The 26,900-nt window shown below is 39.4% G+C and overlaps 2 protein-coding genes across 3 annotated transcripts in view; one reads left to right on the forward strand and one right to left on the reverse strand.

Moving 5' to 3' along the window:
• LOC103155186 (dynein heavy chain 8, axonemal) overlaps positions 1-12,187 on the reverse strand; it is a 38,803-nt gene extending 26,616 nt beyond the window's left edge. The window contains exons 1-25 of the mRNA XM_016663337.1: positions 12,061-12,187; positions 11,182-11,297; positions 10,945-11,079; positions 9,759-9,843; positions 9,428-9,579; positions 8,888-9,074; positions 8,565-8,728; positions 7,475-7,648; positions 7,176-7,289; positions 6,155-6,262; positions 5,955-6,056; positions 5,713-5,859; positions 4,254-4,451; positions 3,163-3,239; positions 2,983-3,082; positions 2,780-2,899; positions 2,569-2,704; positions 2,301-2,488; positions 2,127-2,207; positions 1,551-1,667; positions 1,180-1,299; positions 903-1,037; positions 706-812; positions 535-613; positions 310-433 (exon numbers count right to left, since the gene is read on the reverse strand). Coding sequence (XP_016518823.1) covers positions 310-433; positions 535-613; positions 706-812; positions 903-1,037; positions 1,180-1,299; positions 1,551-1,667; positions 2,127-2,207; positions 2,301-2,488; positions 2,569-2,704; positions 2,780-2,899; positions 2,983-3,082; positions 3,163-3,239; positions 4,254-4,451; positions 5,713-5,859; positions 5,955-6,056; positions 6,155-6,262; positions 7,176-7,289; positions 7,475-7,648; positions 8,565-8,728; positions 8,888-9,074; positions 9,428-9,579; positions 9,759-9,843; positions 10,945-11,079; positions 11,182-11,223 — 2,992 coding nt within the window. The 5' untranslated portion in view covers positions 11,224-11,297; positions 12,061-12,187. The remainder of the gene's footprint in view (positions 1-309; positions 434-534; positions 614-705; positions 813-902; positions 1,038-1,179; positions 1,300-1,550; positions 1,668-2,126; positions 2,208-2,300; positions 2,489-2,568; positions 2,705-2,779; positions 2,900-2,982; positions 3,083-3,162; positions 3,240-4,253; positions 4,452-5,712; positions 5,860-5,954; positions 6,057-6,154; positions 6,263-7,175; positions 7,290-7,474; positions 7,649-8,564; positions 8,729-8,887; positions 9,075-9,427; positions 9,580-9,758; positions 9,844-10,944; positions 11,080-11,181; positions 11,298-12,060) is intronic.
• A 1,190-nt stretch (positions 12,188-13,377) lies between these two features.
• Positions 13,378-26,360, forward strand: uap1 (UDP-N-acetylglucosamine pyrophosphorylase 1). 2 transcript variants are annotated; one of them, XM_007576749.2, is made up of 11 exons: positions 13,378-13,508; positions 14,284-14,590; positions 16,486-16,690; positions 17,173-17,348; positions 17,457-17,629; positions 21,169-21,362; positions 21,444-21,584; positions 24,168-24,356; positions 24,575-24,616; positions 26,098-26,164; positions 26,268-26,360. In XM_007576749.2, exons 2-11 carry the CDS (start codon positions 14,308-14,310, stop codon positions 26,358-26,360), a joined length of 1,563 nt encoding a protein of 520 aa, XP_007576811.1. In that variant the 5' UTR covers positions 13,378-13,508; positions 14,284-14,307. The 2 variants fall into 2 exon arrangements, with proteins under 2 accessions (XP_007576811.1, XP_016518842.1); XM_016663356.1 differs by lacking the exons at positions 13,378-13,508; positions 24,575-24,616 and having other exon boundaries at positions 14,308-14,590.
• Positions 26,361-26,900: the final 540 nt, after the last annotated feature.

Below are 26,900 nucleotides of genomic sequence, written 5' to 3' on the forward strand. Positions count from 1 at the left end.
AATTGTCTATTCCATTGTTTTTCTTATTTCATATTCGTATGTCAAATAATCATTCAAGTAGATTTTAAAATTTTGCACATGTTGTACATGAAAGAATAACAAAATTTGGAACTGGGTATGCTTGTATTAAGTTATATACGATGGGCATTTGTCGTAAAGTTAACAACTCAATGCAATGCAACACATGCTTGTTCAGGAAGAGTGGTTACTTCAAAGTGACTGACTCAACTGATGTTCATTAGTCACTGGGTTGTACTTTATTCCTATCCATTTATTTTATTCCTAATTAACACTTTGACTATTAGTTACCTTTTGCCGCAGAGTATTCCCAGCTAAACTCCCTATCCCATGCTATTCCTTTGCTGATTTCCACCACAGCATCAGTGAGTTGATTTATACCGCACTGGATCTCATCTATGCTGGGAATCATTACCTAATAAACACATACGTCAGATACAGACGCGTTAATTTACCGCTAATGTGTTTAGTTTAACTGCTATGGTAAATAAAACTGGTAAGTAAGAAGAAACTTACCACTGTGGAGTTGTGAAGTCGGGCTTTGGCTTTGATCATCATATTCACATTTGATCCAAGCTTCCACTTCTGGAAAGTACTAAAATTGAATATCCATTAATGTTTGTCTATAAGTGGTTCATCCAAAGTTTTCTGATACAAGTAGGCTGTTCCAAAAACTGCCATGCTTACCTTGTGCCACAAATTCTCTTTTTAAGGATATCCAGGGATCCCCTAATTGTCTTGAGGAGGGTTTCAAACACTTTTGTACTGAAGAGTTCATAAAGCTTCTTGAACTCCTGAAAAAAAAGGCAATTCCACATAAACTGTGTGAAATACTGTGTACAGTAGAATGAAACAAATGTTTTTCAGGAGGTAAGCAAACATACTCTTTGGAAGTTGACTGATGTGTCTTGGCCTTTGTGTTCGTCAGTGCCCCTCAATACAATTGCTAGCTCTTTGATTGCACATTTAACCTGAGCAAATCTGGTACTCAATTTGTCTGCCCACCCAAGACAAAGTTTCTGAAAAAGGTGAAAAGAAAACACGCAGACAATGAGAAAGCCAGAACGTTAAGGATTTAAAAACTACATAAGGAGCAATGCTAAAACTGAAGCTTTGCTCCTAAACTAAAAACATTCCAGTTTTTACTCATTACGGTCATGCCTTATTATGAGCAATGAGATCCGGTAGGGACAACGCGTAATCATCTGGAAGGTCAATCACCGCAGTCTCTGAGATTTCCTTCAGGACGGTATCAATGTGCACTTTACAAATATGTTGCGCCTGGGGAAAAAAAGAACAGGCAACTTAATGGACTTTGGAAAAGAGCATCATCATAATTACGTCAAGTGCAACATAGTCAATCATTTCTACATACAATACAACTTTAAATATTAAGACATTTTGGTTGTCAAAGGATAAATCTCTTAGCTTTAATTCAAATCTTCATAAAAAAAATATATCTATTTTTGTATCACTGAAAACTCTGTATCTAAAACTGCCAGGCAGAAAGCTCTTTATATTCAGAAACTTACCTTATTTACAACATGTTTGAGCTCAGTCAAAGCAGTCTCAACATTATCAAAGAACTTGTCCAGGAGGAAGGACGGCCACGTCACCAGCAGTGAGCCAAAGCGAAGGGCAACTTCGACCTATTGAATTAACACCGATATACAAGCATTAAAGAAAATTAAAACCTCAAAACTTTAACAATTCCATACATTTCCTGACTGAAAGTGAATTGAAAGGAAATTGCTTGTAACTTCCTTTTTACAAGCAAGGACATTAGTAAACAAGGAAGGAAGGACCCATGGGAAAAAGAAGGTCAGAAGGAATGATAGAGGGAGGGTCAGAAGAAACACATGAAATACCCAAAGAGGGAAGGATTACAGGAAGGACACGTCAAAGTAGGGAATGAAGGACAGGCGTAATCATCTGAAGAAGGAGGACAGAAAGAAGGATACAATAGGCAATTAAATACAGAAGTCTGGACATACAAGTATTACTGCAAATTTTCTAGACTGGTCTAGCCCTTGGTACTAACTAAAATTAAGCTCCATACTTAATCCTAGTTATTCCCATACTTAACACTGAATTTACAAAATACTTACATTTTTAACTTTTGAAGCAAGCAAGCTGCTTAAGTCATCACGAATGCTGACACAGGTGGATTCATACTCTTCCAAAATGGTCTAAAAAAAAAAAAGGCATTCAAGTGACTTTGTATCAGGTTATTACAATCCTTGTTTCACTACTGTAGTGAAACAGCTAAAAATGTACTTTACCTTAAGCCTTAGGTGACTGTCCTGCAACTTTCTTTCCATATTGAGAAGAGCTAACGCCTGCTTTGGAACCTCTAGACCCATGCTTAACAAACACTTTGTGTCCCAAATGACCTCAGTTATTTTTGGATCAAAGTTAGCCAAAAACCTTTTGGTCTTATGGTGACGCACCAGCAGAGTATGATTCAGGACTGTCACGAAGAGCAGAAAAAGTGCCAAAATGTGTCCTATAAGAAATACGCCAGCGCTTTGCAAGAAACTAGGGACTTACTGTGATCTAGTTTGGAAACATCATCCTTCCATGTCTGGTATTGGATACATTCAAACTCCACCAGTAAGGCTGCAGTTTGATTGTACAGTCTGAGCACTTTTTTCCCATCGGCACTTGACAGAACATCCGAGTTTTCCTTTTAAGGAAGAAAGACCAATCAATAGCAAGGAAACACACAACCTCTTATTACCTTTTATAAATGTTGACCCACTTTAATGAATAAAATGGGTTCGTAAATCCTTTGAAAAAGGTGCCTGGCCCAACCAATTCTGCCAGCCACTGGAGGCATGTTTCTAGCAACCGGAGGATCCTTCTGCTCCTTTTCAAAGAGCTACAAGCAAAAAGGTCGAAATTGTTTCATTCTTAAGTTACAGTTTGCATCAATGTTTTGCTAATTTCTATCAAACTGGAAACCTTTGTGATATTATCCACTTCTGTGATGTAGCACTGGAGAACATTATGCAAAATGTTGAAAGTTTGTGTCTCCAGACAAGAAAGCCTCAGTTTCTGAAACCTATGAAAAAGGAAAGTTAATAGAATTATATTACAATAAAAATAAAATGACAGTAAACGTTTGCAATGCGGTTTACTAACCGCTGTAGAAGTGCCAGAGCTTGCTGCGATGAGTAGATTTTTGAGAAGCATGAACTCATGAACACCTGGAGTTTGTTCTGTATACATGAACAGGGAGACATTTAAATTTCAACGAACTTTCAGCCTCAAGCTGCGAAACCAATAACACTCATCTGCTTTGAGACAGTACATCACCAGTCATCCTTCTTTCTTTTAACGACACTCTGTATGGTTTTAAAAAAATATGGCTACGTCAAGTAGTTAGCCTTAGACACTACTAATAAGTATTATTAGTAGCAATTAGTAGTATTATTATCTGTTAATAAGTAGTGGATATATCACGCTTTTAAATCCTTCCTCTTCACATGAAAATCATTCACTTATAGTCTATATAAAGTAGAACCGCAATGCCTTGGTCTGAATTCCTCGCCATTGTAGCTCCACGGACCCCTTGTGGACCCCTTACACGCACGTAAGGAATCATGCGCGTTAATACACGCTAGAATCATATCAAATGAATATATTCAAATGAATGGATTGCAATGGTGTTATTACTGTGTTTACACCCTCTCCATCCATCCCAACTACCTACAATATGGAGCACAGTTTAACTATAGTGTCCATTAATGTCAGATACCAATGAAAAATTCCACGGCAAATTGGGTGACGTCACACAAAAGAAAAATATTATAGTGAATAGAGAAAAATGAACACAACTAAATATGAAAAAGTGTATTTTGCATGATATGTCCCCTTTAACTTAATTACTGATCATTTTCAACACTTGGCTCAACCAAAAACTTTTTTGCAAGTTTCCACTGTTTTATTTATTAATTTTTTTAACAATTTATTTTTGGTGGTGAGCTTCAATTCTTTGAGGTTGGAAGGCCTAAGTACTATCACCCTAATTGTTAGGTCACGCCATACATTCTTTATCAGATTTATGTTGGTAATCTCTCTGGGTCACTCTGAAACAGGCTTCTTCTATCACAAAAAATGTAATTGAAACTTATGAGTTAAAAGATGACTTGAATCCCACACTTTTCAGTCAAGTGAATAACGTGTACCTTTATCGCATGAAAGACGTAATGTAGGTTGTGGAACAGACATACCTCAATGAGGCTGATTTCATTCATAAACTTGACAAAATCGCCATCAAATTCAGTCATCTTTGGAGACAATATGTCATACTGCTTTCTTTTCAAATTTGTGGACACATTCTGGAATTGTCTGGCAAGAACCTCGATGCCTTCAATCTTTGACTTTCCAAGAGACTCAAATGTCTTGAACACTGACATTATTTGTTCGATCTACAAAAGATAACAAACGTGTTAATTCTTGGGATAGTATTGTAAAAGTGACTTGTTGAGGAGCACTTGTTTTAAACTACCATATTTGTACGGTGGCTGACAGGTGCAAACACACAGCAGATGGCAAAATGAGTCTTGCGTAGAGTTTTGTCCCCAGTCTGCTCTGCATCCCCAGAACCAGAACCAAACAGGGAGAAGCAGCATTCAGCTTCTATGTGTAACAGGATGAAGCCTGCCCTCAATGATTGAGGACATCTGTGCATCCGGTTAACTGACAGCAGCGGTGCCGAGTATAAAAGGAGGCTGCTGTTGGGCCGGAAGGTGCTATCTAGTTGGCTGTATCAGGGTATGAAGAGACATTACATCTGTTGGCAGTTAACTGGAAGCACAGGTGTCCTCAATCCTCAGTCAATTGCACCACAAATCTGGAGAAAATCTCCAGAAAACTGCCAAACTGCCAGAACACAGAGCTCCTTCAAACCAAGGCTAAAAACTCACCTGTTTGGGATTGCTTTTGACCCATAACCTCTGGAACATTGACAAACATGATGTGTATTTTGATGATGGCACTCGACAAAATGTAATGTTTGTTGTTGGTTTCTCAATTGATAGCTGATGTTTTTAATTACATTTTTGTGCTTTCATGTTGTACAGCACCTTGAACTGCCTTGTTGCTGAAACGTGCTATGCAAATAAACTTGTTTAATTGATTGAAGATAGAAGTGCGAAAGCCCATTAGGGGGAGATGACCAACAAATCCTATTGGACCTGAACCTAAGCAAAGACAGGGAGTGAGGACTTAAAGGGATGACCAGAAGAAAAGTGGAGGAAGAAAGAAAGCAGTGTCTTATACTTCAACTCTTTTTAAAACACACAGTCTCTTCCAATATTAGACAACAATGGCATTTTTACATAGGTAATAATTACCTACTCCAGTCTCCCCCAGTGGTCTGGCGCATTCCTGCTTTGCAGAGCAAGTTTGCAGCTCTTCGTATTTGCGTTTTTGTTTTCTGCATTCAGCATTTTTCCTTTTGCTTCTATTTCATGTGGCTGCAGCATTTTATTTGTGATTTCAGCATTTTGCTGTTGCATTTGGGTTTTTTGAAGTTTGATTCATTCATCTGTGTGCAGCTCATTTTGCCCTTAGTGAGCGTTTAGATCTGTTTTCAGCTCGTTGCACCATTTGCACCGTGCTTACACCTGTCAGCTGCCATATATATTTGGCTATCTCAACAGTATCAGCCTCAAAGTTAACAATGACCTTTTTAAGTCTTTTACAGAAGTTCTCAAACATGCCAAAAATATGCCGCTCCGAAAGCACAAAGCCCTTTTCCTTCTGGTCTGATTTCGCCGTTAGCTTTTTTTCATGGAAGAAGGACCGATACTCCTCAAACAAAGTTATGCAGTCCTACGCAGAACAGAACAGGCAACAGGTAATCACTGCTGAAGTCAAGCCAAAGCAATGCAAGCGCACACAATAAGAAGTATTAGCGTCACAGTCACCTGCATTTTCCTCATGAGCTGTTCGGCATCTTGATCCCATATTAAACTCTTGCCATGGTCAGTAATATGTGCTCTGCACGCTGTAACCAGCTGATTTGTGACCTGGAAAAGTATACATTACCAATGTTGATATAATTGAATGGCTAACTTTTACAAAAAACAACTGAAATCTTAAACGATCATTATAATAACACACTTACTTTAATTAACAGCGATGGCATCTTTTCATTTATGTTGCGGAACAGTGGTACTCTGTGAACTAATTCAACGGCGTTGACGAGACTATGCACGCTTTTTATCAGGGATTCCTGGAATTATGAACAACTTATAATACAGAAGTGTTACGTGCAGACAAGGGTTGCAAGACAACAATTTCTGAAAAGGTTGAACTTCCTCTAACATGTAGTACGACTATGTGGCAGAGAAATGCACATGCATGTCAAATAAAAACTTGTGTCGGTGCATTTTAACAATTAGAGATCAACAAAGTGCATTCTTAAATTATGTAATTCCTGCATACAAAATGAAAAGTTTTTAATCCTTTTACTGAATTTAAATAACAACAAAATGTAAGTGTTTATAAATATATATGGTCTGGACAAAAGAAATTGGGTGTTTAACAGGGGCAGTATTTTGTATGTTCCAGGCACATAGTGCCATTTTATAGCACAATCAAGTAACTATGTTACTTTTAAATGCTATAAAAATGCAATTTAACACATTGAAATTGGGCTTCTGTCTTTTTAAGAAGCTCCTATTCCGACACTCAGTGTCGGAATAGGAAGATCATCACAACAGCGTTCCTCCTTTAAGCGGTTTATGGCCATATTTGGGAGCGTTACACTAAGCAGTTCCTACGATGAGCTCAGAGACACACAGTTGTCGGAGAGTATTTGCTAATTGCTGCTGCTTCTAGCCTGAAAGAGCTGAGTGAGGAAACACGGGGGGGGGAGGGTTGAGGTGCTCTGTGAGGCGGAAGCCTGGCAAAGGACTGCAACCCAAAGGAAAAGCTTTGTGGATATAGTCAACACTTGGTGAGATTGTAGGATCTCTCAAACATGCATGAAAAAAGTCAAAGGAACATGTTGTAACATGATAAAGTAAAACTAAACAAAAACAAAAAAGTCAATTTTAGGTCATACTCCCCCTTTAAATATATTTTCATTCAATGTATCATGACACGAGCTCTAGCTCTTCATTAAATTGCTTAAAAATACATACCGGATCATTGTTGTACAGTGCTTGCAAGACTTTCTCCAGTGTGGACAGGAATTTTAAATAGTCTTTTGACTCATTAACACGGTCTGTTATCCTCTTATCCAGATCCCGCCACACCTACACAAAGATATGGACTGAGTTAACGGGGTACGTTAAGTTATTTATTCCAGTTCTTTTAGCAGCAAGCTAAAACATCTTCCTGACAGAAATACAGCTTTCTTAGAACCTAGGTAGCTTCAAAACACTGAAAATTTTACACGGTGCAAAATGTTTTGTAGTCTATACTTAAACCTTGTTATTACCTTTATCATTTTGGAACGGCGTATGTGGAGTACCATTAGCACTGCATTGCACTCTTCACTTTTCATGTGGTTGACGATGGAGCTGAACTTTAAGTGCTTCTTCTTCCAGTATTCTAACTCGCTCAGAGGTCCCTCAGCATCTATTTTCCTCAACTGATCGTCCTCAGTCAGGACCTGATCATGACGAAAATAAAAAATATCACCGTAATTCAGCTTTGTATGGGGCCTTCAGCAGAATTTGATCTGGGCTCCATCTTCCTGCAAAGAGCTTCACTTCACCACCACCAACAACATTTCAGTAGGGATCTGGTGGGATTTGCTGTGCTTAAATCTCAAACTTTTTAGATGAATGGTCTGTGTTTCAAGCTTTTATGGGGGACACTTTGGAGGCTCTAACTAGTGATTAGGTTTCAACATGCTTTAGGCGAGGGGTGTCCAAAGTATAGCCAGGTCTATATTTGGCCATTAGAATATTTTTTGGGAGCGGGTTTCAATGTTAGATTATCTGTGACAATTTTTTTTTAAATATCTACTACAACACATAATATTAATCTATTTATAAGCGGGTTTTTTTTCTTTGCTTTTATTGTAATTTCAGATTACATAAGACTGCAAACTTTTACTTAAAAACAGATTTAAATGTTCAGATTTAAATGAGGAAACCGGAGTACCTGGAGAAAACCCACGCATGCACAGGGAGAACATGCAAACTGCATGCAGAAAGACCGGGGCCGGGGATCGAACTAGAAACTTCAGTGGTGGTATTTTTCATCTTTTTTTTCCAAGATGAAAAGGTTACAGCAAGTAAAGCGTTTTTATTTCCTTGTTGTGACGCTGAAAGTTAAATCATGGTGATTTCTGTCATATTTATTATTAAAAATTTGATTGTATTTTGAATTAAAATAATAGTTTTTTTTTTGTTTTTTTTTAGAAGAACAAAATTAAGGCCTGTTAGTTTTAACTTGTCAGTTTTGCTATGTTTGGTTAGCAGTTTAGATACCACTACCGGTCTGAGCTAACGCTACGTGTTTCTGTGTCTTGTGACATCTCATCCTGTTTAGATCACAGATAAATGTTTGTGACTACAAACCTGTTCAATCTCCTTGCACCAGCGCCTCAGAATCTCTTCCAGTCGCTGCACTTCCTCAAAGTCAGAAGCTGCGGCTTTCATCTCTTCAAGACACGTCAGTTTGGAAAAGTCGACATCTGACGGTTTGCTCAAATGAACAACACTGGTGTTTCTTATCTGAAGGTCTGGCAAAACAGCCAAAGTAAAGCAAAATAAATATAAACTGTACTAAAGTATTGTTTGAGTTTTGTAGTTTCTCAACATACACGTATTTTTCTTCTGTTAACACTTAGTCAACTTGAAAGAATACGCAGCGAAAACTGAGAACAAAAAAAAGATCCTACCATCAAGCGAGCCCAGAAAATGTTTAAAGTTATCCATGAAGATCTTTTTTGTTTTTTCCCCATGTTTTGACTGGTCCAACGCGCCCCAGCTGTCCTGTGTCTCAAGAATCTGTAGCAGAAATCCGTAGGCATTCCTTAGTCCTTTCAGGAGTCCTTCAGTGGCATCGATCACAGAGAAACAAATTAGCTATGAGACATTCAGAAAAAAAGAAAAACCATGAGAAGGAATGGAAGAAGCATAATAAACACAGGTAATATTATTTATTTTGATACTACTACACAATGGCAAATTACTCAAATACTTTTGGGAACTTGTATGTTTTAACATAATTTTTTTCTCTCTTTTACAGCGTGAAACATTCATTCTCATTCTGACGTAAAGTAAGATAACTTATTTTGCGCTTAAGTGAACACTTTAACTATCTACCTACTTTGCATGAAACGAACCTTAAAAACTAGAATAACTTTGCACATGCACACAAAAAATAAATAAATAAATTAATTAAACAAGTCACAAAGAAAAACTACATCAACTTTTACCTCGTGTATATTTTCAGGAGTCACAGGAACGGTCACGTCTGTTCGAGCAAAATAGCAGCAGATGCCGGTCAGACAGGTCTTTCTTAAATCGGCTAAAAACAGCCTGCGTCTTTTATCCAGTGCAGCAAGTCCCTGATGTGTGCGCCCACTTTCTGAAAACAAATGCAAAACGGCCCAAGCGAGTGACATAAGCGACAACCACTGTTTTAGAAAACTGAAATCCATTAATTACAACCCTAAGATTAGCTTAAGTTTTGCAAAAACAAAAAAAACAGGAGATGGACTCAGGTCTGACAGTGCAGACTTCCAGGCTTTCTGCATGTAATCCTACCTACTCCTGGGGGGTCAGACTCCTGGTAGACAAAGGAGATCGTTTTACAACCTCCAGCAGCGAAGAAACAATCAAAAGCAGCCAGCTATGCCGTAAAAAAGCAAACAAGCAAGCAAAAGGTGGTAAGAACAGAGAAACAGGTATCAAATACCTATCCAAGCAAAATACTAAATTTCTGAATTTAAAGACAACATCGAATCAAACCTAAAAAAGTGAAAGGAAAACAAATGCACGCAATGCAATACTGTATCACATATAATGCGTTCATGATGTTTGGCACATAGTCGGGCATCTGCCTGTGCTCGACAACTAAGCAGTTCGTTATCGCTTTACAGTACTTTACAGTCTCGTTACAAAGAGACTGTAAAGTACTTAACAAATCTAGGCATCACAACACAAAATGTATGAGGAAAAGGGGGGCAAAAATACTGCAAAAAAGTACAGCTGTGTATGTATAGTTCCCCCTTCAGCTACACTCAACGATACACTTTAAACCAAGACCCTTACGACCTCAATAATGATATTTTCAAAGTTGCCAAAGGACAATGGTGAAACTGCTGTCCGGACCGACCCAAAGCATGAGCGAACTAAGCTGAGTTCGGCCCCCAAACCATCAAGTGTCTCCTGTAAATGCTTGAACTTTAACCAGACGTCAACATTGGGTTATTGTAAATGAGAATGTTATTAAATCTGATTTGACAGTTGTAGTAAATACAAATAAAAAGATGCTAAATTATTTAAAAATCTAAATTTTCATCAAGTCTTTCAAATAATAGTCAATTTCAAACAGATTCACCACAACAGAGACATTATAGAGCCAGATCTTCCTCTGGCTTGTATTTGGCTTGTGTTGAATTACAAAAACTAAAATTCAACTAAAAACTGTATGTACTGTAGATCACAGAAATGCGATCAGATCTTCATGGGATTGTTAAAGATAATTAACTTGAGATGCTCCATTTCAGCTTAGTGGCATCGCTTCACATGTCAGCATTGATTTGGATTCAGTGTTTTAACACAATTCGACTAGAAGCTTAAAACTAAGGTTATCGTTCCAGATTGTCATTAAATTAGAAATTCATACCAGCCCGCAATCACAATCCAGCTACTCCATACAAAGTTTCCCTCCCTTTCATTGACCGATCTGATTGTTTTTCTGAAGGCAAAGCCATAAAGAAAGACTTACGGATGGAGAGTCTAAAACAAATTCCTCTACTGCTGATGGGGTCAAAGATAGCTCATTTGCTATTACTTCGAACATGTATTTGTGTGAAGAGGTGAGCAGCTTTCTCCGCTCCTCTCTCTCCTTCCTATAGGTGGCCTGAACAAGGCAAGAAGTGCAATTAGCAAACTGTTAAGAGATAAGTTAAATCTGCTGTCTGAAATCAAAAGGCCATGGAAAAGAAAAAAAAAATAGACTTACTTCATTTCCAAGTTTGCTTGCTTTTGATTTTTGTGCATCCATTATGAAAACGTTTGGAGGCAGGTATAAGGGCTTCCTCGCTGTTTAAAATCTCAGCTCTCCTTCTCCTCCTATGACTAGAACACAGTAGCCATATGTAATTCTGTGTTTTCTATTTCTTTACGAAAAATAGCCACACCAATATCTGGTGACCTCAAACTATGACGTTAAAGCAGAAAGGAAAACGGGCCTTCTGTGAACATGAAATGTTCTTTTAACAATTAGTTAAGAAATGTTGAATTATGTGCTTTTGCAATACATGGTGTGACCTGCGCAAATTACACCCTCCCACCCACTGACTGCAGGAGATCCACACCAGACCAAAACCCATCCTTCTTCCCCAATGTCCTGAGACATAGACAGTGGTTGGTATCAACTCCAGCAATAAAATGATTTAAAAAGAAAAGCTCACTTAAAAGGCTTGGCAATTTTTATGCATATTAACTTGTTAAACTTTTTTTTAATATATATATAAAACACAAGATAATTTGAGGAAACATTTACACCACTAGCAAGATGGTCTCAAACTGGACTTTATGGTATGGGCAACTGGACGTTGATAATGTGAACCGATCAGAGTCAGGATCGGCAATCACCAAAACAACCGTCACTCTATTATTTCATTACAAAATATCCGCTTAATGCTCTGCAGAATCGCTCTTGAACTGCCACCCTGCGCACTCTGTAATAATTTTTTTAACAAAATGTTAAAAAGTTATTCTTTTTCCTCCTTTCTAGCGGTTGCATTATGTTCAACGGTTAGCCTTGGCATAGCTGTTCGCTTTCAATACGATATAACTACTTATAAGAAAGGAAGAATGACTTTCCCGCTGGTCTTACCGAAACGTGACCTTCTCTTGAAACTGGAGCTTCTCTTGAAGGCATTTCTTTCGTCAATTCTGATGTTTTCTTAAAAAGAAGAAAACATCAGTTTTTGTGTATCCTAGTGAAGTTTTCCACCGCAACCAACCGTTACTGTGACCGTTACTGGTTTCAAACGGTTCATAAATCTCTTGACTGTCACAAGCGTAGCAGTTGGTAAAAATTTTGGAAAAAAAAAAAAAAAAACAACATAATTTATGCAGCCTTATGATATTTGATTTAAATATTTTCCCCGGCCTTATCATGAAAAAAAAAAAGATTTCCAGAACAAGGTGGATTTGTTTGCAATATTTGCATGTATACATGTTAAAAATGTGAAATATTTGTGGGTGTTTGCAAGCTAAACTAGATCTGAAGTGATGAATACGTTCAAAATAAAAAATAAAAAAACCCTGTAAAATAATATTGAAAAGTAAAGTAATATAATATTATATTTAAAAAAGTAAAAGTAAGTAAAGTAAAGTAATATAATATTATTGATATAATATAAAGAGAACCTGTATATATTTTTTTTCTCAGTAATTTCCTTATTTGCCACAGGGTGGCGACATTTGACAAGTTCATGCTAATTTATTGGGTCCCTGCAGCTCAATGTACGGTGGCTCACGTATCAATGCAACCTAAATCAGTTGCAGAATCATGGTTAATATGTGGCATAAGCAATAAATATGATTTTTTTAATTATATTTTTACAGTGAAAATATAATAAATATATAATAAAATATAAAATACTCTGAGTTTCACAGTTACAACTAAGCAAGCTCAGCAAAATATTAGGAACAATCAACTTGTAAGATGTAGAATGATTAACATAATGTGTCATTTCATTTTGGAAAAAAAGGCCCAGAATAAAGATTTTTGGTGTGTTTGATTAAATAAAAAACATTTATTTCTTTACTTTTTTAAAATATATATATTTTTATTAATGTACAGTACAACACTTGGAACAGAAATGTACTCAGCCCCATACACGTGGACTTCCCCATGGTGGGACAATAAATTATATTTTTTATTTTTTATTCTATTCTATTCTATTCTATTCTATTCTATTCTATTCTATTTAAAATAAATAAAACCACGATTTTAAGACAATTTGTGTATTTACTCAGGTTATTGTCTAATGTTACAATTAGTTTGATTTCTAAATAATTGAAATGGGACAACAACAACAAAAACAAGAACACTAAAATTTCAGCAGTTTGGTTCACGCATCTTTCAGTCTTCTCACGACTGTTAAATTTACGAGGAGCACTTGAAGGCAACACACTTCACGCTGTTGCCACGTTATACGTGACGTAGCTGGAGGCGTGGATCGGTGGGAGGCGTCATAGCTAAGCGTTGTAAGACAGGAACCACACAGCCGCTGATATTAATGCTCTTAACGTCAACGAAAGTCTGTGAGAGAGGTGAGAGTTTGTTTGTTTTTATTTTTCTTCTGTAATATTTAAACCAAGATGTTATTTTCGCCTGCAGTCGATGGATTAGCATCTAATATAAATGTGCTCGGCAGCACCCGTGTCCTATCATTCGCATGTCTGTGCTGTTGTTAAAGCAAGTTGATAAATGACGGTTAAGAAATTAGTACAGTGAATGTACATAATAGAGCTTTAAAAAGGCAGTCCTGCTTGTATTTAGTTTCTTTGCTATGTCTCGTACGAGGCATCCTTCCTGTGTGTTTGTAAAGCCTCAACTTGACATTGAGACAGAGCCTCACTCCATGAAACGTCAAGTGTTAAAAGTTTTAGGAGTCAAGTCATATGTATTGGCATTATGATTTCAGTTAACAAATAAAAGATCTAAATCTGCATGGAACATTGCAACATCTCCCCCCCCCGCCCCCCAGCATCATATTTCCATTCGTCTCCAGTAAAGGGAGTATTTCCTTCTCAAAAAAAGCTGCCTATTGTGGGTGTGGGCTCAGACGAACAATGGCAATCATTTAAGTAATTGTTTCACTTGAAAAATTAATTGCTGGATGTTGAGCTGTCGCCAGTTCTGTCAGTTCATCTTATTGTAACTTAGCCTCTATTTTGTTTCCTTCTTAAAACTTCAGTTAGACTTGGAGTTAAATGGATTTAGATCTCCTCTTGAAATACAATTTAGTCCAGTGGTTGCCTGATTGGAAGTCACAATAACAACAACAACTCAAATACATGTTCTTATTGTTTTTTGTTTTGGCAGAGTTCATCCAAATCATTACTGATCATGGACCCAAACACCAGTGGACTTGTGCAGAAGTTGGCCGAGGCGGGCCAGTCTCACCTCCTCCAGTTCTGGAAGGAGCTGAGCACCAAAGAGCAGCAGGAACTTTTCCAGGATCTTCAGGGAATGGACTTCCTGGAGATCAACAAATTCTTCAAGAGCGCCATGGAGACGTCCAGCAGCACCAAACACGAGAAGATGGACGGGCGCATGGAGCCGGTGCCCCGGGAGGTACTCGGGAGTGTGACAAGGGACAGGGAGAGTCTGAAAGACTGGGAGGCCAAAGGTGAGCTCAGTCAGGAGTTTCGTAGGACTACCTTCCTCTTAAGGTGTATCATTGACTCTTTATTGTTCAATAGGCAGTAAGGAAGCAGGAAAAGGTTTTATTACTTTTATTACCGTTTCTTGTCTTTGTTACGATGTAGTAGCAAAATCAAAGATTATTGTCTCCACTTTCTGCTACCAGATAAGAGGCTGAAATCCAGTTTCTTTTAGGTCATTGCCCAGTCATTCAGGGAACCAATTTACTGGTATAACTCTGGGAAGCTTAATGAGATTAAAGCATCACAGGGCAGCCCAGATGAACTGAGATGGACGTGGGTTGGTGCTTTTTCTGATTTCTTACTTGAGAAAAGTTCAGAGAACCCACTTCCAGATTTCACACAAGAAACAATTCCAGTGCATCTATTTGCCAAAGCCCTCCCCGAGCAGCAGGAAAACCAGCCAGTTACTCACCGTATGCCGTTACAGACTCAACTTCGCCCCAGTCTTGCTTGTGAGTGGTTTTTCAAAATCTGAGTAATTGGGTTCTTAGTGTGACTCTGCGCAATTCCTGCGTTGCCGAGGCAATATGATCACCTAATGAATCACTTGGATTTATTTCTTTTATTTCCGTGGCCAATAATAACAGGAGATGTGATCGGGCAGAAAACATCTGGTTCTGATTTGAGGCCGACGTCACTGGGTTTGCCTCTCTTGACCCTTATTCATGAAGTCATCTCACCATGTTGTGACCACATTTGTGTGTGCAGGGTGTGGTGTGTGTGTATGTGTTTGTGCAGGACTCATCATATGTTGGGAGAGCAGTCAAAGTCTAGCTGACCCTCCCAATATGTGGTGTAAAACTTTTCCCTTGGCACCAGCCGCTAGAAATATCATTGACCGTTTTGTCACGTAGCTGGTAGTAAACTCGAGATAAACCTGCTGTGTCGGGTCAAATACGCTTTTGTTTCCTTTTTTTCTAAATATATTTGAAAGTTTCTGTGTAGGAGTTCAATGTTCACATCCTGCCTATGACGTCACATCTTCAGAGTTTATTTACAACTGATGGTTAATGGTAAACTATATGGATGTTTAGTTAAGTTTATCATGATTTATGTAAGATTTCCCTGCAAAGACAATTCAATTGCTCTGAAGGCATCCAAGAAGATTAGAGAGTTGGAATGGAAGAGATCGTAAATGAAGCAAGGCTGTGCAAGAGTATTTACACCTCTCCACACTTTGTCATATTACAACTACAAGTTTCAATGCATCTTATTAAGATTTAGAGTGATTAACCAAAAGAGTTGTGGACATTTGTGAAGTGGAAATAAAAGGATAAACCACTTAAAAAAAAAAAAAAAGTTTGGTAATATGCATATGAAGAGTGAGACTAGCATTTTTATTTTTGCCTTCGTTACTGTGACACGCCTTATTAAAATCTAGTGGATCCAACTGTTTTCAGTATAAATCCTGCTGCTCTGTGAAGGCTTCAGATGTTTATTTGAAAACATTTAAGAACAAACTGCATCATGAAGACCAAGGAAAACAGCAGACGGGTCAGAGGTCAACCTGGGCAAACATTTAAGGCAGTTAGGTTCTAAAACAGTTTTCAAAGCTTTTCATGATCTGAAAATGGAAATAATCGCAAAATCTGGTCTAATGGAGGTGTTCCAAGAAAAAAAAAAAAATGAACGATATATTTTCATTAACATCGCGATCGTCCGTTATTAGTCCAATTGAGAATATTTGACAACATTTAGACGTCGATGCTTACGGAGATAAGTTTAATATTCCCAGTTGATCTCCATCTAATCTCACTCAGCTTGAGCTTGCAAAGAAGAAGGGTCAAACATTTCAGTCAAGACTCTTTGGCTCTTTTCATGCAAAGACTCAAACTGTTGTGCTCTGGTTCCCCCTCAGGTCTGGACTGCATCGGTCAGAGTAAAGTGGCTGTCTTACTGCTGGCGGGGGGTCAGGGAACCAGACTTGGGTTCTCTCACCCCAAAGGCATGTACGACGTCGGGCTGCCATCCCACAAAACTCTCTTTCAGATCCAAGCGGAGCGCATTTTGAAGCTGCAGCAGCTGGCGAAGCAAAAGACAACAGTCAATTGCTGTGTTCCCTGGTGAGACTCTGGCTCTAAGACACGTTATTTTCTTTTCTTATCCTAAGATAAATAGACAGACTAAGTCTAGCAAACAGCCACCTGTCCTTTTTGTAAATGAGTCCCAGTTATGTTTGCGTGATGAATAACTGGGTCAGATCACTGTAGGCGCTGAAGGAAACTCGATCAAGGAAGCTGGAATAGGATTATGTCCCTGGACAGCAGATCTAAGGGTAGTTCACTGTCTGAAAAGGGAAAGTGGTAATAGAAAGAGGTTAGTGTTAGGTCTCACTCGTTATTAATTTTAAATTTTTGAAATCTGATATTTGTCATTCGCTTTTGTAAAGGGGAAAAAAAAGCTTCTTGCTTTTTTTTCTAATGTGCAGTGTCTTCAGTTCATGTTCAAAAATCTTGGCTTCTCTCCGCCCTCTTTATTTTTCTCAACGTACCTGCCAGTGTAACCCAAATAACCGAGTCTTATCTTCTTTCTGTGCTGCCTTCAGGTACATCATGACCAGCGGCAGGACGATGGAGTCCACCAAGAACTTCTTCTCAGAGCATAAATACTTTGGTTTAGACAAGGACAATGTAATCTTCTTCCAGCAGGGCATGCTGCCAGCAATGGACTACAATGGGAAGATCATCCTGGAGAGCCAGGGGAAGCTTTCCATGGCTCCTGGTAGGTCCAAATGTTAATTGGTGACTACAAGGTTAATCGATCTGACTGGACGGGCGTTTTTGCTTATGAGCATTTTCTTCAAAGCCATTTTGTGTGGTTGCGTTTCAGATGGAAACGGGGGTCTTTACAGAGCTCTTGGGAACCAGGGAATCCTGGACGACATGCAGCGGAGGGGAGTCAAGTTCATTCATGTGTATTGCGTCGACAACATCCTGGTCAAAGTGGCCGATCCCACCTTCATTGGGTTTTGTGTGCAGAAGGGAGCGGACTGCGGAGCTAAGGTCGGTCAAAGAGTTTCAGAAGTAGAAATATGCAAGGCATGATGTGGGTTTTTATTCATAGACTTTTACAGGGCCCTACATGAATGATTTATAAAACATGAGTCTTAACGCCTGCCTTTTAAAAGTATTGAAATGTACATTGTAAACTTTATAGGTTTCACTGCAGTATGTTATAGAGCTGAGTTCATGCGTGTAAAATCTGCAGCCGAACAAAGCCCAAGGTCCTCTCACTGGCTAGAGTTTCTTTCACAAATCCCACAGCTAATTATCTGCCTTGTTTTGTAGTTCCATATTATTTTGTCTCGTGTTCATATACCAGTGAAATCATTAAATAACAGAATGCTGAAGAGCTCGTTTGTACACCTCAAACAATGAACAAGCCTTTCTTTGACAAATCAGAAATTACATGTGTTCAACATTGGAGATACAGAAGCAAATATGAAACTTTCTCGTCAGAATTGGTGGATGTGTTGCAGAGACGTTCAGGACTTAAAATATGAATGCTTATGCTCCATTACTTATTTGTGGAGAAAGAAGCATCTCCGTATCGCATGGTTTATTGAAAGCAAACTTACTTCAGCTGACGCAGCAGCGAAGCTGTTTTCTTCCTCCTCTCATAAAGTGTCTTTATTTCGTATTCATGAGACAAGAACGTGTCTGACGTACAACACAAGAACTCAAGGATAATTAATGACCTCTCAGTGCTGCTAATAACCTGTGTTGGACGTGACGAGAGGGCAAAGTATGTCAGCAGTCGAGTCTGCTCCATTCCGATCCGTCTGTCCAGTTTTTCCAGTCGGTGCCAACAAGGACACATGCTCTTCATATCTTTCCAAGGAACAATGTGTAATTAAAGGTGTGGTGCGGTGTGCTCGCTGCACCTTCAGTAATTCACCACCGGGTGGAGCAGCTGACCTCGTTTTTCTTCTGAATTTCTTTCAGCTTTTCAGGAAACTTTTTCCTTCTCTCTGTCATTGAGATTACGTGAGGTATATAACTGTTTTTTTTCTGAGTGTTAAAGGAACAGTTATTAAGAGGAATGGCACATCCCAATAAAATAAAACCTTTTTTTATACTGAAAAGCCATAAAAGGAAGACGAGCATTACCAGAGAATCACAAATGGTCTGCTGTGCTAGACAGTGGGTATTTGTGGTTACCCACAAATTGACCTTTTGTTTCAGGCCAACCCCTTCTAAGTGTTTGTTGCTGAAAAGCTCAACCCTAGACCAAAGTGCCTCGTTCTTGTTGAGTTCTGCAACTTCTGCATGTTTACAGTCGTCCTGGAGCACAGTTTGGTGCAGATTTCTTTTTTTACTATTATTTTATCTCACTCTCTATCTGTCCTCAAGTTGCTTGATATCCAGGATGGATTTTCCAAAAGTTATGGTTTGCGAGATCGTACCACTGCATTCAAAGATCCGTACGAAACCGTAAAAAAATGCAACTTAAAATGCAACACCAACACCATATTAAACATAAATAGATAAAATAATCAAAAAAAGTAGGAAGGCGTTTGTCCAGTTTGTCTCTAGTTTGGCCTGTGATGGCCTGGTGACCTGTCCAGGGTGACCCCGCCTCTCGCCTGTTGACTGCTGGACAGAGGCACCGTCACCCCAGTACCACCAGTATTATAAACGTGTAAGAAAATGGATGGATGGATGGATGAAGTAGAAAGGCATCTATGAGCTGTCACTTTACAGACTTCAAAGGAAAAGAAAAAACTTGAAGGCGATCAATGATGTACGGAGAAACAAACGCTGAACGTAACTTTGAGGTTTTTAGAGACAAGCCGACTTATTGCTATGTGAAGAAATGGACATTGGCGGAGCAGAGGCTTGGGCAATACCACATGATGAATGTAGTTAATAACGATGACATAGAATGGTGACCACATCAAAACTCAATGTCAACATCACTTCCTTTGTTCTGTATCTTATGACTGCTTTTGTTTCCACTGTTTCCACATCAGTTTATGCTCGTCATTTATTGTGAAAGGCATCGAGAGTTTGGCTGAGCCATCAGACAGACTCTTTCTAGACTTGGAGTTACGTCTTAGTTGCAATCATCAGGATGATCGGGTAAAATGTTAAAATGCATCTGAAGATGCAGCTGAGCTTCAGATGGTGATCTGCTGAATGTGGTGCAGCAGAGATGGAAGAGCTGCATCAAGCCAGAGTCTCTCCCATCGTAAATTACTGGGAGCCTCTAATGTTTTATGTGGCTTTTCAAACCCCCGGCCCCCGTTCAACAGCCCCCTCATCATAACTAGACTCTGTCATTAGCAACCAACTTTAGGGTGAAGGGAGGTCTGTCTTCATTTAGAGCAGATGGAGCTAAAAAAGGTGAACTGCGCTGATTATTTGAGCTAAGTTTAACAAACAGGCCCGCCGCTGTCACTTTCTCAATCTTTTCACACCTATTTTACTGCAAAATCACAAAATCCTACCAGATTTTTTTCTGTATTTTCTAGCACACTTATCTTGGTACACTTTAAATACGACCAAACTAATTTATAAGTAACTTTTCAGCGAGATATAAGAGCTTGTTTTAAGTCAGTAATTCTTGAATGTTGACAAAAACAATTAATTCCACTGACAGATTCTCACAACATTGGAAACATGTTTTGGTACAAGTGAAATAATTAGCCAGTGGAGCTGGTTCTTTATATTGAAATTCAGGAATTACTGACTTAAGACAAGCTCTTATATCTTACTGAAACGTTAATTGTAAATTAGTTTGGTCATATTTAAAGTGTACTAAGACATCTACTAGAAACTAGCAAAACTACTTGAAAAGATTTTGTTGTTTGCAGTGCTCAACCACAAGATATTCTATTTTCTGGATGGTTTATTAAGTATTCATACTATTTGAACTCCTTTGTTACAACCACAAACTTCAGTGCATTCTATTGGGATTCAATGGAAAACTGCTTCATCTGCCCCCAAAAGGAAATTAAATGTTGCTGTAACTCATATCTTCAAAGAGTTGACATGAATGGTGATGCTGTGGGCAGGAAGGAAATCTGGTAGCGGTCAGTCTGTCACCATGAGTGAACTAGAAGCATGTAGTGGAGCAGCTCAAAGTAATTCACAATCGTAAAGAGAGAGAGAAATATGAAACGTGTTTTTTTTTTTTTCATGCATCCGTTTGCTGCAGATACAAGCACAAGTGTGTTGGCCGATCTTTCTACCAGCTTTACACATCTGGAGCCTGAAAGTTTTATATTTTCTTCGCAAAATAGTTCAGACTCAGTCGGACGGGATGGAGAACACGTGTGAATGTGAAAGTCTTCCCACAGATTCTCAACTGTATGTAGAGGTCTGTGCTTTGACTTGACCATTCTAACACTTTTTTTTTTTTGATCCAAACCACCCCAATGCAACTCTGGCTGCAGGTTTGGGGTTGATGTCACGCTGGACGTTGAACCTCCTCCACTCCAGCTTCAAGTCTTCTGCAGCTTCTCGTTGACTCTCCCGTTGACGGGTTGCGTGGATTCCAGGGTTTGTTCGCACATATAAATATCTACCGCCACTTTCAGGTGGTGGAGAAAACCAATCCGACCGAGGCCGTGGGCGTAGTCTGTAAGGTGGACGGGCGTTACCAGGTGGTGGAGTACAGCGAGATCACCCTGGCGACGGCTGAGAAGCGCAGCTCGGACGGCCGCCTGATGTTCAGCGCAGGAAACGTGGCCAACCACTTCTTCAGCTTCTCTTTCCTGCGAGACGTCGTGCAGTAAGATTCCTCCTGTTCGACGCCTTTAACGTGCTCCACCAAGAATGACATCTGAATGCAGAATCTTTTATGTATTACCAGGGAATATGAGCCCCAGCTGCAGCACCACGTTGCCCAGAAGAAGATCCCATTTGTGGACGTTCAGGGTCACATCATCACTCCGGAGAAACCGAACGGGATTAAAATGGAAAAGTTTGTCTTCGACATCTTCCAGTTTGCAAAGTGAGTAGCAGCCGAGTTTCTTCAGATGGTGACTAATGTGTGCTCTAGTTGAGAGGTGGCTATGTCACCTATGGGTCTCCTAAACAAAGTTTTAACTCTCCTCCTGCATGCAGAAACCATCCCCCTCTTTTTTTTTTTCCTTTCCAGTCCCCAACCATATCCCTCACCCTCAGCCGTGACATTTCTCCAAAGTCTGATCCAGCAGGCCAAGTCTGCCAAACTCTTTGAAGGAGGAGGACGAAGGTTTACGAGCTGTTTGCTCGTTCCTCCTCTTTCAAAACGTTTCACGACATCAGCTCTGAGTCATCCGACTGCTAATCAAAATGTACATTTAATTACAGTAACGGCAGCGGTGATTGACTGACGGGGAATGAGCAGCAGACAAATGCTCTGCGTTTCAAAATAAAAACAGATGAGGAACGATTGCGTCGCCGCTCTGAGGATGGTTTCGGAGTCGGGCCCGGACTGGCACTCTGACAGTTTTAGTAGAATCCAGATGCGTCGGTTCTCCTCGCTGCCACATTTCTAAAAATGCCTGTTGAATTATGGTTCCTCTCAGATCCTCACAGCATGAAGTGTAGCTACGTCCTGTGTCCTTTTCTGTTGTGTTTTAGTGCAGTGAGCCTATGATGCCCACATGTCTTCATGAAATGATCTGGAAACATTCGAGATTTGGATGTTTATTGCAAGATGTTGTTTGTGAAAGCCTGTCGGTCATAAGTACTGGGTTAAACAGGAAAAACTCAAAACTAATTTTGAAGCGTATGATCGAGGAAATCATGACTTGAGCTTCTAAAACATCCTTTCATGCACATTTTTCACTCTACGTTCTGCTTGTAGCACTTTTTTTGCACACATCCGCATTTGTTTTTCGGGTCTCGGTCTTTGACGGCAAACAAAACTTTCTGCATCAAACTGACCAAATGCTTTGATCCTCACTGTTGCACAATGCTACGGTGCCTCGTAAACGACAATTTTTTATCATTCTGTTACATTACAGCCACAAACGCCAACGTATTTTAGAAATAGAAACATGAAATATGAAATGTTTGACATTTCTAGCATTGGTATTCACCCGCTTTTTTTTCCCTGACACCTCTAAATGAATCCCCCTGTTATTAACTCTTACTTAAAATCATCCATTTTAGGGAAGAGAGTTGGCATGTTTGCTATTTGTTCTCAGTATATATGATCAGAGTTGGTGGGCAGATGAAAGAAAACCTGTTAGAAAAAAATCTTGAGACTGGGGCAGAGATTTATCCTCCAGCAGGACAAGTAAACATCCAGTCAGAGATTCAGTTGGTTGGTTTTAGGAAGAAGGGTTACAAACTCGGCTATTCATGCGTAAGCCAATACAGCAGATCGACACCCTTTCAAGAACAATGCAGACAAATCAAAAACATCTTGAAATGGAAAATGTTGGGTACAATGCCAAGTATGGCTTTATTATTGGCTTTATTGCCCATGATATTAGCTTTTTATTTACTCTTCTAGTAAACAGGACCACAAACACTGTGAGTTTTACTCAAAAGAACATTTGGTGCATTCATTCATTAAAATTGGATAAATATAGCGAGAATTTTGCAAGAGTGACCCAAATCCCCATGCTTGTTGTTGAGTATGGATGAAACATTTTTATACCAAGAAAGTCAAAAACATTTCCCCCCGAAAACATATAGGACGTCATATCTATATCTTTCAATAAGGTAAACATGCAAGATGCATGTTTTGTCTTTATATTGCAGATGCCATATTGGCAAAAAATCTGCCAGATTTGTTGTTTCATTTATATTTTCTTGGCTTCATTTATGTTTTAGAAAGTAAAATTGAATCACTTTTTATTTTTTTAAATTAAAAACAAAACCCAAATTTTGTTGCCCAAAAGCTCTTTCAATGTTTTTTTTTGTTTTTTTTGGTCTGCATGACAAAAACTTCAGACTTTGGACGAGATCAAAGCATGTTCCTCTATTAGAGGAACGGCCCAGTGAAAGTACAGACTTAATTTAAAATGGGAATCTGTGGTTAGCCTTAAATGTTGCTGTTCGCAGATGCTCTCCATCCAGTTTGACTGAGCTTGAGCCATCTTTCCAAAGAAAATGGCCAAAACGTTCTGTCTTTAAGTGCGGAAAGCTGGTAGAGAAATGCAACAAAGATCTATAGTCCACAAAGTAATGGCTCGGATGATGTGCTCCTGCTAAAAAGCTCGGAAAGCACCAGTCTGTCTCTTTGCATTTCACAATTATGAAGTAAATTGGTTATTTTGTTGTTTGTGGCTTAATTATTAACCACAAACAAGGAACACTTGTGCAAACCATCGATTTCTTATAAATGAGCAAATGGACATTCATACCAGCAGTACCTAAAACATAATAACCGACTCCAATTATCTAGTGGTACAACAGATGAAATATCCTTCAACTATTCCCAAAAGGTAGTTGCAAAAAACACAAAAAAAACTTGATAATTTTCATCCCTTGGGTTCAGAGCTGCTGAATAAAAGTCCTCCGGGTCTTTTCCGGCTGCGCCCTGCTGCTTCCCTGTTGTGCTTGCACGCTGAAGTGACGCCGTGTTCTCCCACAAAAGGACGTTTGTGGTGTACGAGGTTCTGCGGGAGGACGAGTTCTCCCCGCTGAAGAACGCGGACGCCCAGGACGGGAAGGACACGCCCACCACAGCCCGACACGCCCTCATGTCCCTGCACCACCGCTGGGTCCTGAACGCCGGGGGCCACTTCATCGACGAGAACGGCAGACGCGTGCCCGCCATACCCAGGTAAGCAGCCGCGGAGCATGGAGCATCACAGCGTGGCACGAACACCAAAGCGGGCTCTTCCTGGTCGTTCCCGCCTTCCCGACACGCCAACTCTGCGCACCGGCCTGGATGTGTTTTGTGTGTTTAGACATCTTGTTGTTTTTAGCTTCACACTCTCTCCCCCTTCCCCTTCTCTCATGCTCGGTGTTGCACCTGCGTGTCCTGTACAATATTTCCAGAGACGGAGCAGCGGGCAGTGTCACAGATGATGGCAACAGAAAGTAACTATTCCCCTGCTGTCCTGAGTGCATGGTGACGGGATTTTGGCTTCTTTTATCCTCTCTCGCTCAGATGTTAACGCTTTTGATTCTTTATATCAACTTCCTTCATTTCCACTGATGAGTAGCTTTATTCTTTTGTATTTTTATCTTTGTTCCTTGTAGAAGTACTTGTACCTCTTGGACATTGTTTTTATTTTTTACATATTGTTAAACTACAAAAAATGTATTTTATTGTGATTCTTTTTTTATTTCTTGCACAAAGTAGCTCATGATTGAAAATTCTAACACAATTCATCATTTTCATTCCACTTCACAGTCATGTGCTACTTTATGTTGATCTATCACAAAAAAAAAAAAAAAAAAAAACACTCCCAATAAAATACACTGAGGATTGAGGCTGGATTATTTAGCACATGTGAAAACGAAAAGGTTTAAGAGGTGTGAATACTTTAAGGGACCATATCAGTTGTTATGAAGGATTTACTTTAGTTTCGTAGCGGCTGGTATTCTGTCATATTGATCTGATGGCAGATAATTTATCCTCTGAAGGCCTGCGCTGAGACCCTTGCGTGCGTAAAGGACGTATGCACCTGTTGCATGCTGGGTAATGGGAACCACTCCTCCTGTCTGTCAAACCTGAACCTGCTGATTTGTTTATAAGATCATTACAGGCTTGTCTGTTTTCTGCTTGTTTTAACTTCACTGGCTTGCTCAGACATATAGAGCCTAAAAAGGTTTTCAACCCCTTTGATTTTTTTCCCCCTCTTTATTGCTTCTACAAATCAGTCCTGATCAACAAAGTCTGCCTTATTTGAGAAACAAAATTAGAAAAAAACTATATGACGTCAATGCAGTTGTTTATTTTATATTAAATATTTTATTTTCTAGGTTTTTTTTCCCCGTAATCTTATCAAAAAAAGACATATTTTGTCAATCTTGACTCATTTGTAGAAGCAATAAAGAGGATAAAAACATCCAAAGAGTTGAATGCTTTTTATAGGCAGTGTGAAAACACAAGCATGTGCCTCTTTGACATTCATTGGTGTCACGAATGTGTTTAAGGATCCTAATGCTTCTCTTTTAGTCATTCACCTTCTCTTGCAGCTCAACCTCTGACTCTCCAGATGTGGGGATCTGTGATTGTTGTCTGGAATAATTACCCTGAAGCGGGCATGATGAGTGAGGGTTTGTGTGAAATGCCCCCAGTATTTCAGAAGCACTGGGTGGAGACATTGCCAGGCACTCATCTGTTTGCTTCTGGAGGATGTGTGTTACGGGTCAGAGGACTAATCACTGGTTGCGATGAACGTCTGATTATCTACCTTTGATCACTAATCACAAGCCTTAGTAAAAGCCCAGCTGTTTTTCAGGATTTACTGCCGCTTCTCTAAGCTACCGTCCCTCTTGTCTTTCACGAGACGGTCTCTCATTCCGCTTCTGTTTTTCTCCTTCCTCTGAAAACGCTTCTTTCTCCGACGCAGCCTCAAGGACGGAACCGACCTTCCGATCAAATGCGAGATCTCTCCGCTGGTCTCCTACGCAGGAGAGGTGAGGCCAGGAGAGTTTAACAGAAAATCCAGGTGTTGTCCCAAAATCTCTCCTTGACAGTGTTTTCCACTTTTTTTTTTCTTTCTTTTTTTTTTTTTTAAAGGGTCTCGAGAAGTTGGTGAAGGGACGAGAGTTACAGGCGACCCTGATGATCGACGAGCACGGCGTCCACGAGCTGGTGAAGAACGGCGTTTAATCCAACCAAGGAGAGACACGGGAGAACAATCCAAAGATCACCTCGTGTTTTTTGTTGTCCTGAGTTTGTTTGGAGAAACTGTGATGCCATCGTCGTGCAATAACAATCGAGTCTCCCTGAAAGGTTCTTGAAACTGTCTGAAGTGAATGAGGCTAATGAAGTACGCAGTCTTTTCTCTGTTTGTATGCCAACACCATACTTTACCTTTCTTTCATAGAGCACTTGAACACATTGTGAAATTATGAATGAAATCCTTGTTGTCTGGACGATGCATTCGGCAAGTGCATCTATTTATTTTGCTTATGAGACTTATTTTTATACGTCCTGATGAATGCTGTTTAGATGGACTTTACCATCTATTTTAACTGGTGATTTTTGTACAAGAATAGGCTGAGATGAAGTAATCGGTATGTCATGAGGATACATGGATCGGGATGTGGGGGGTATTTATAATATCTGCTTCTTTTGGTTGTGTAATCATTAAAGATTAGATGGATACAATGGCTTCTATCTTTTACTAAATGCACTTTCTATGTGGAA

Source organism: Poecilia formosa, unplaced genomic scaffold (genome assembly GCF_000485575.1).
Source record: "Poecilia formosa unplaced genomic scaffold, Poecilia_formosa-5.1.2 Scaffold415, whole genome shotgun sequence".
Lineage (NCBI taxonomy): Eukaryota > Metazoa > Chordata > Actinopteri > Cyprinodontiformes > Poeciliidae > Poecilia > Poecilia formosa.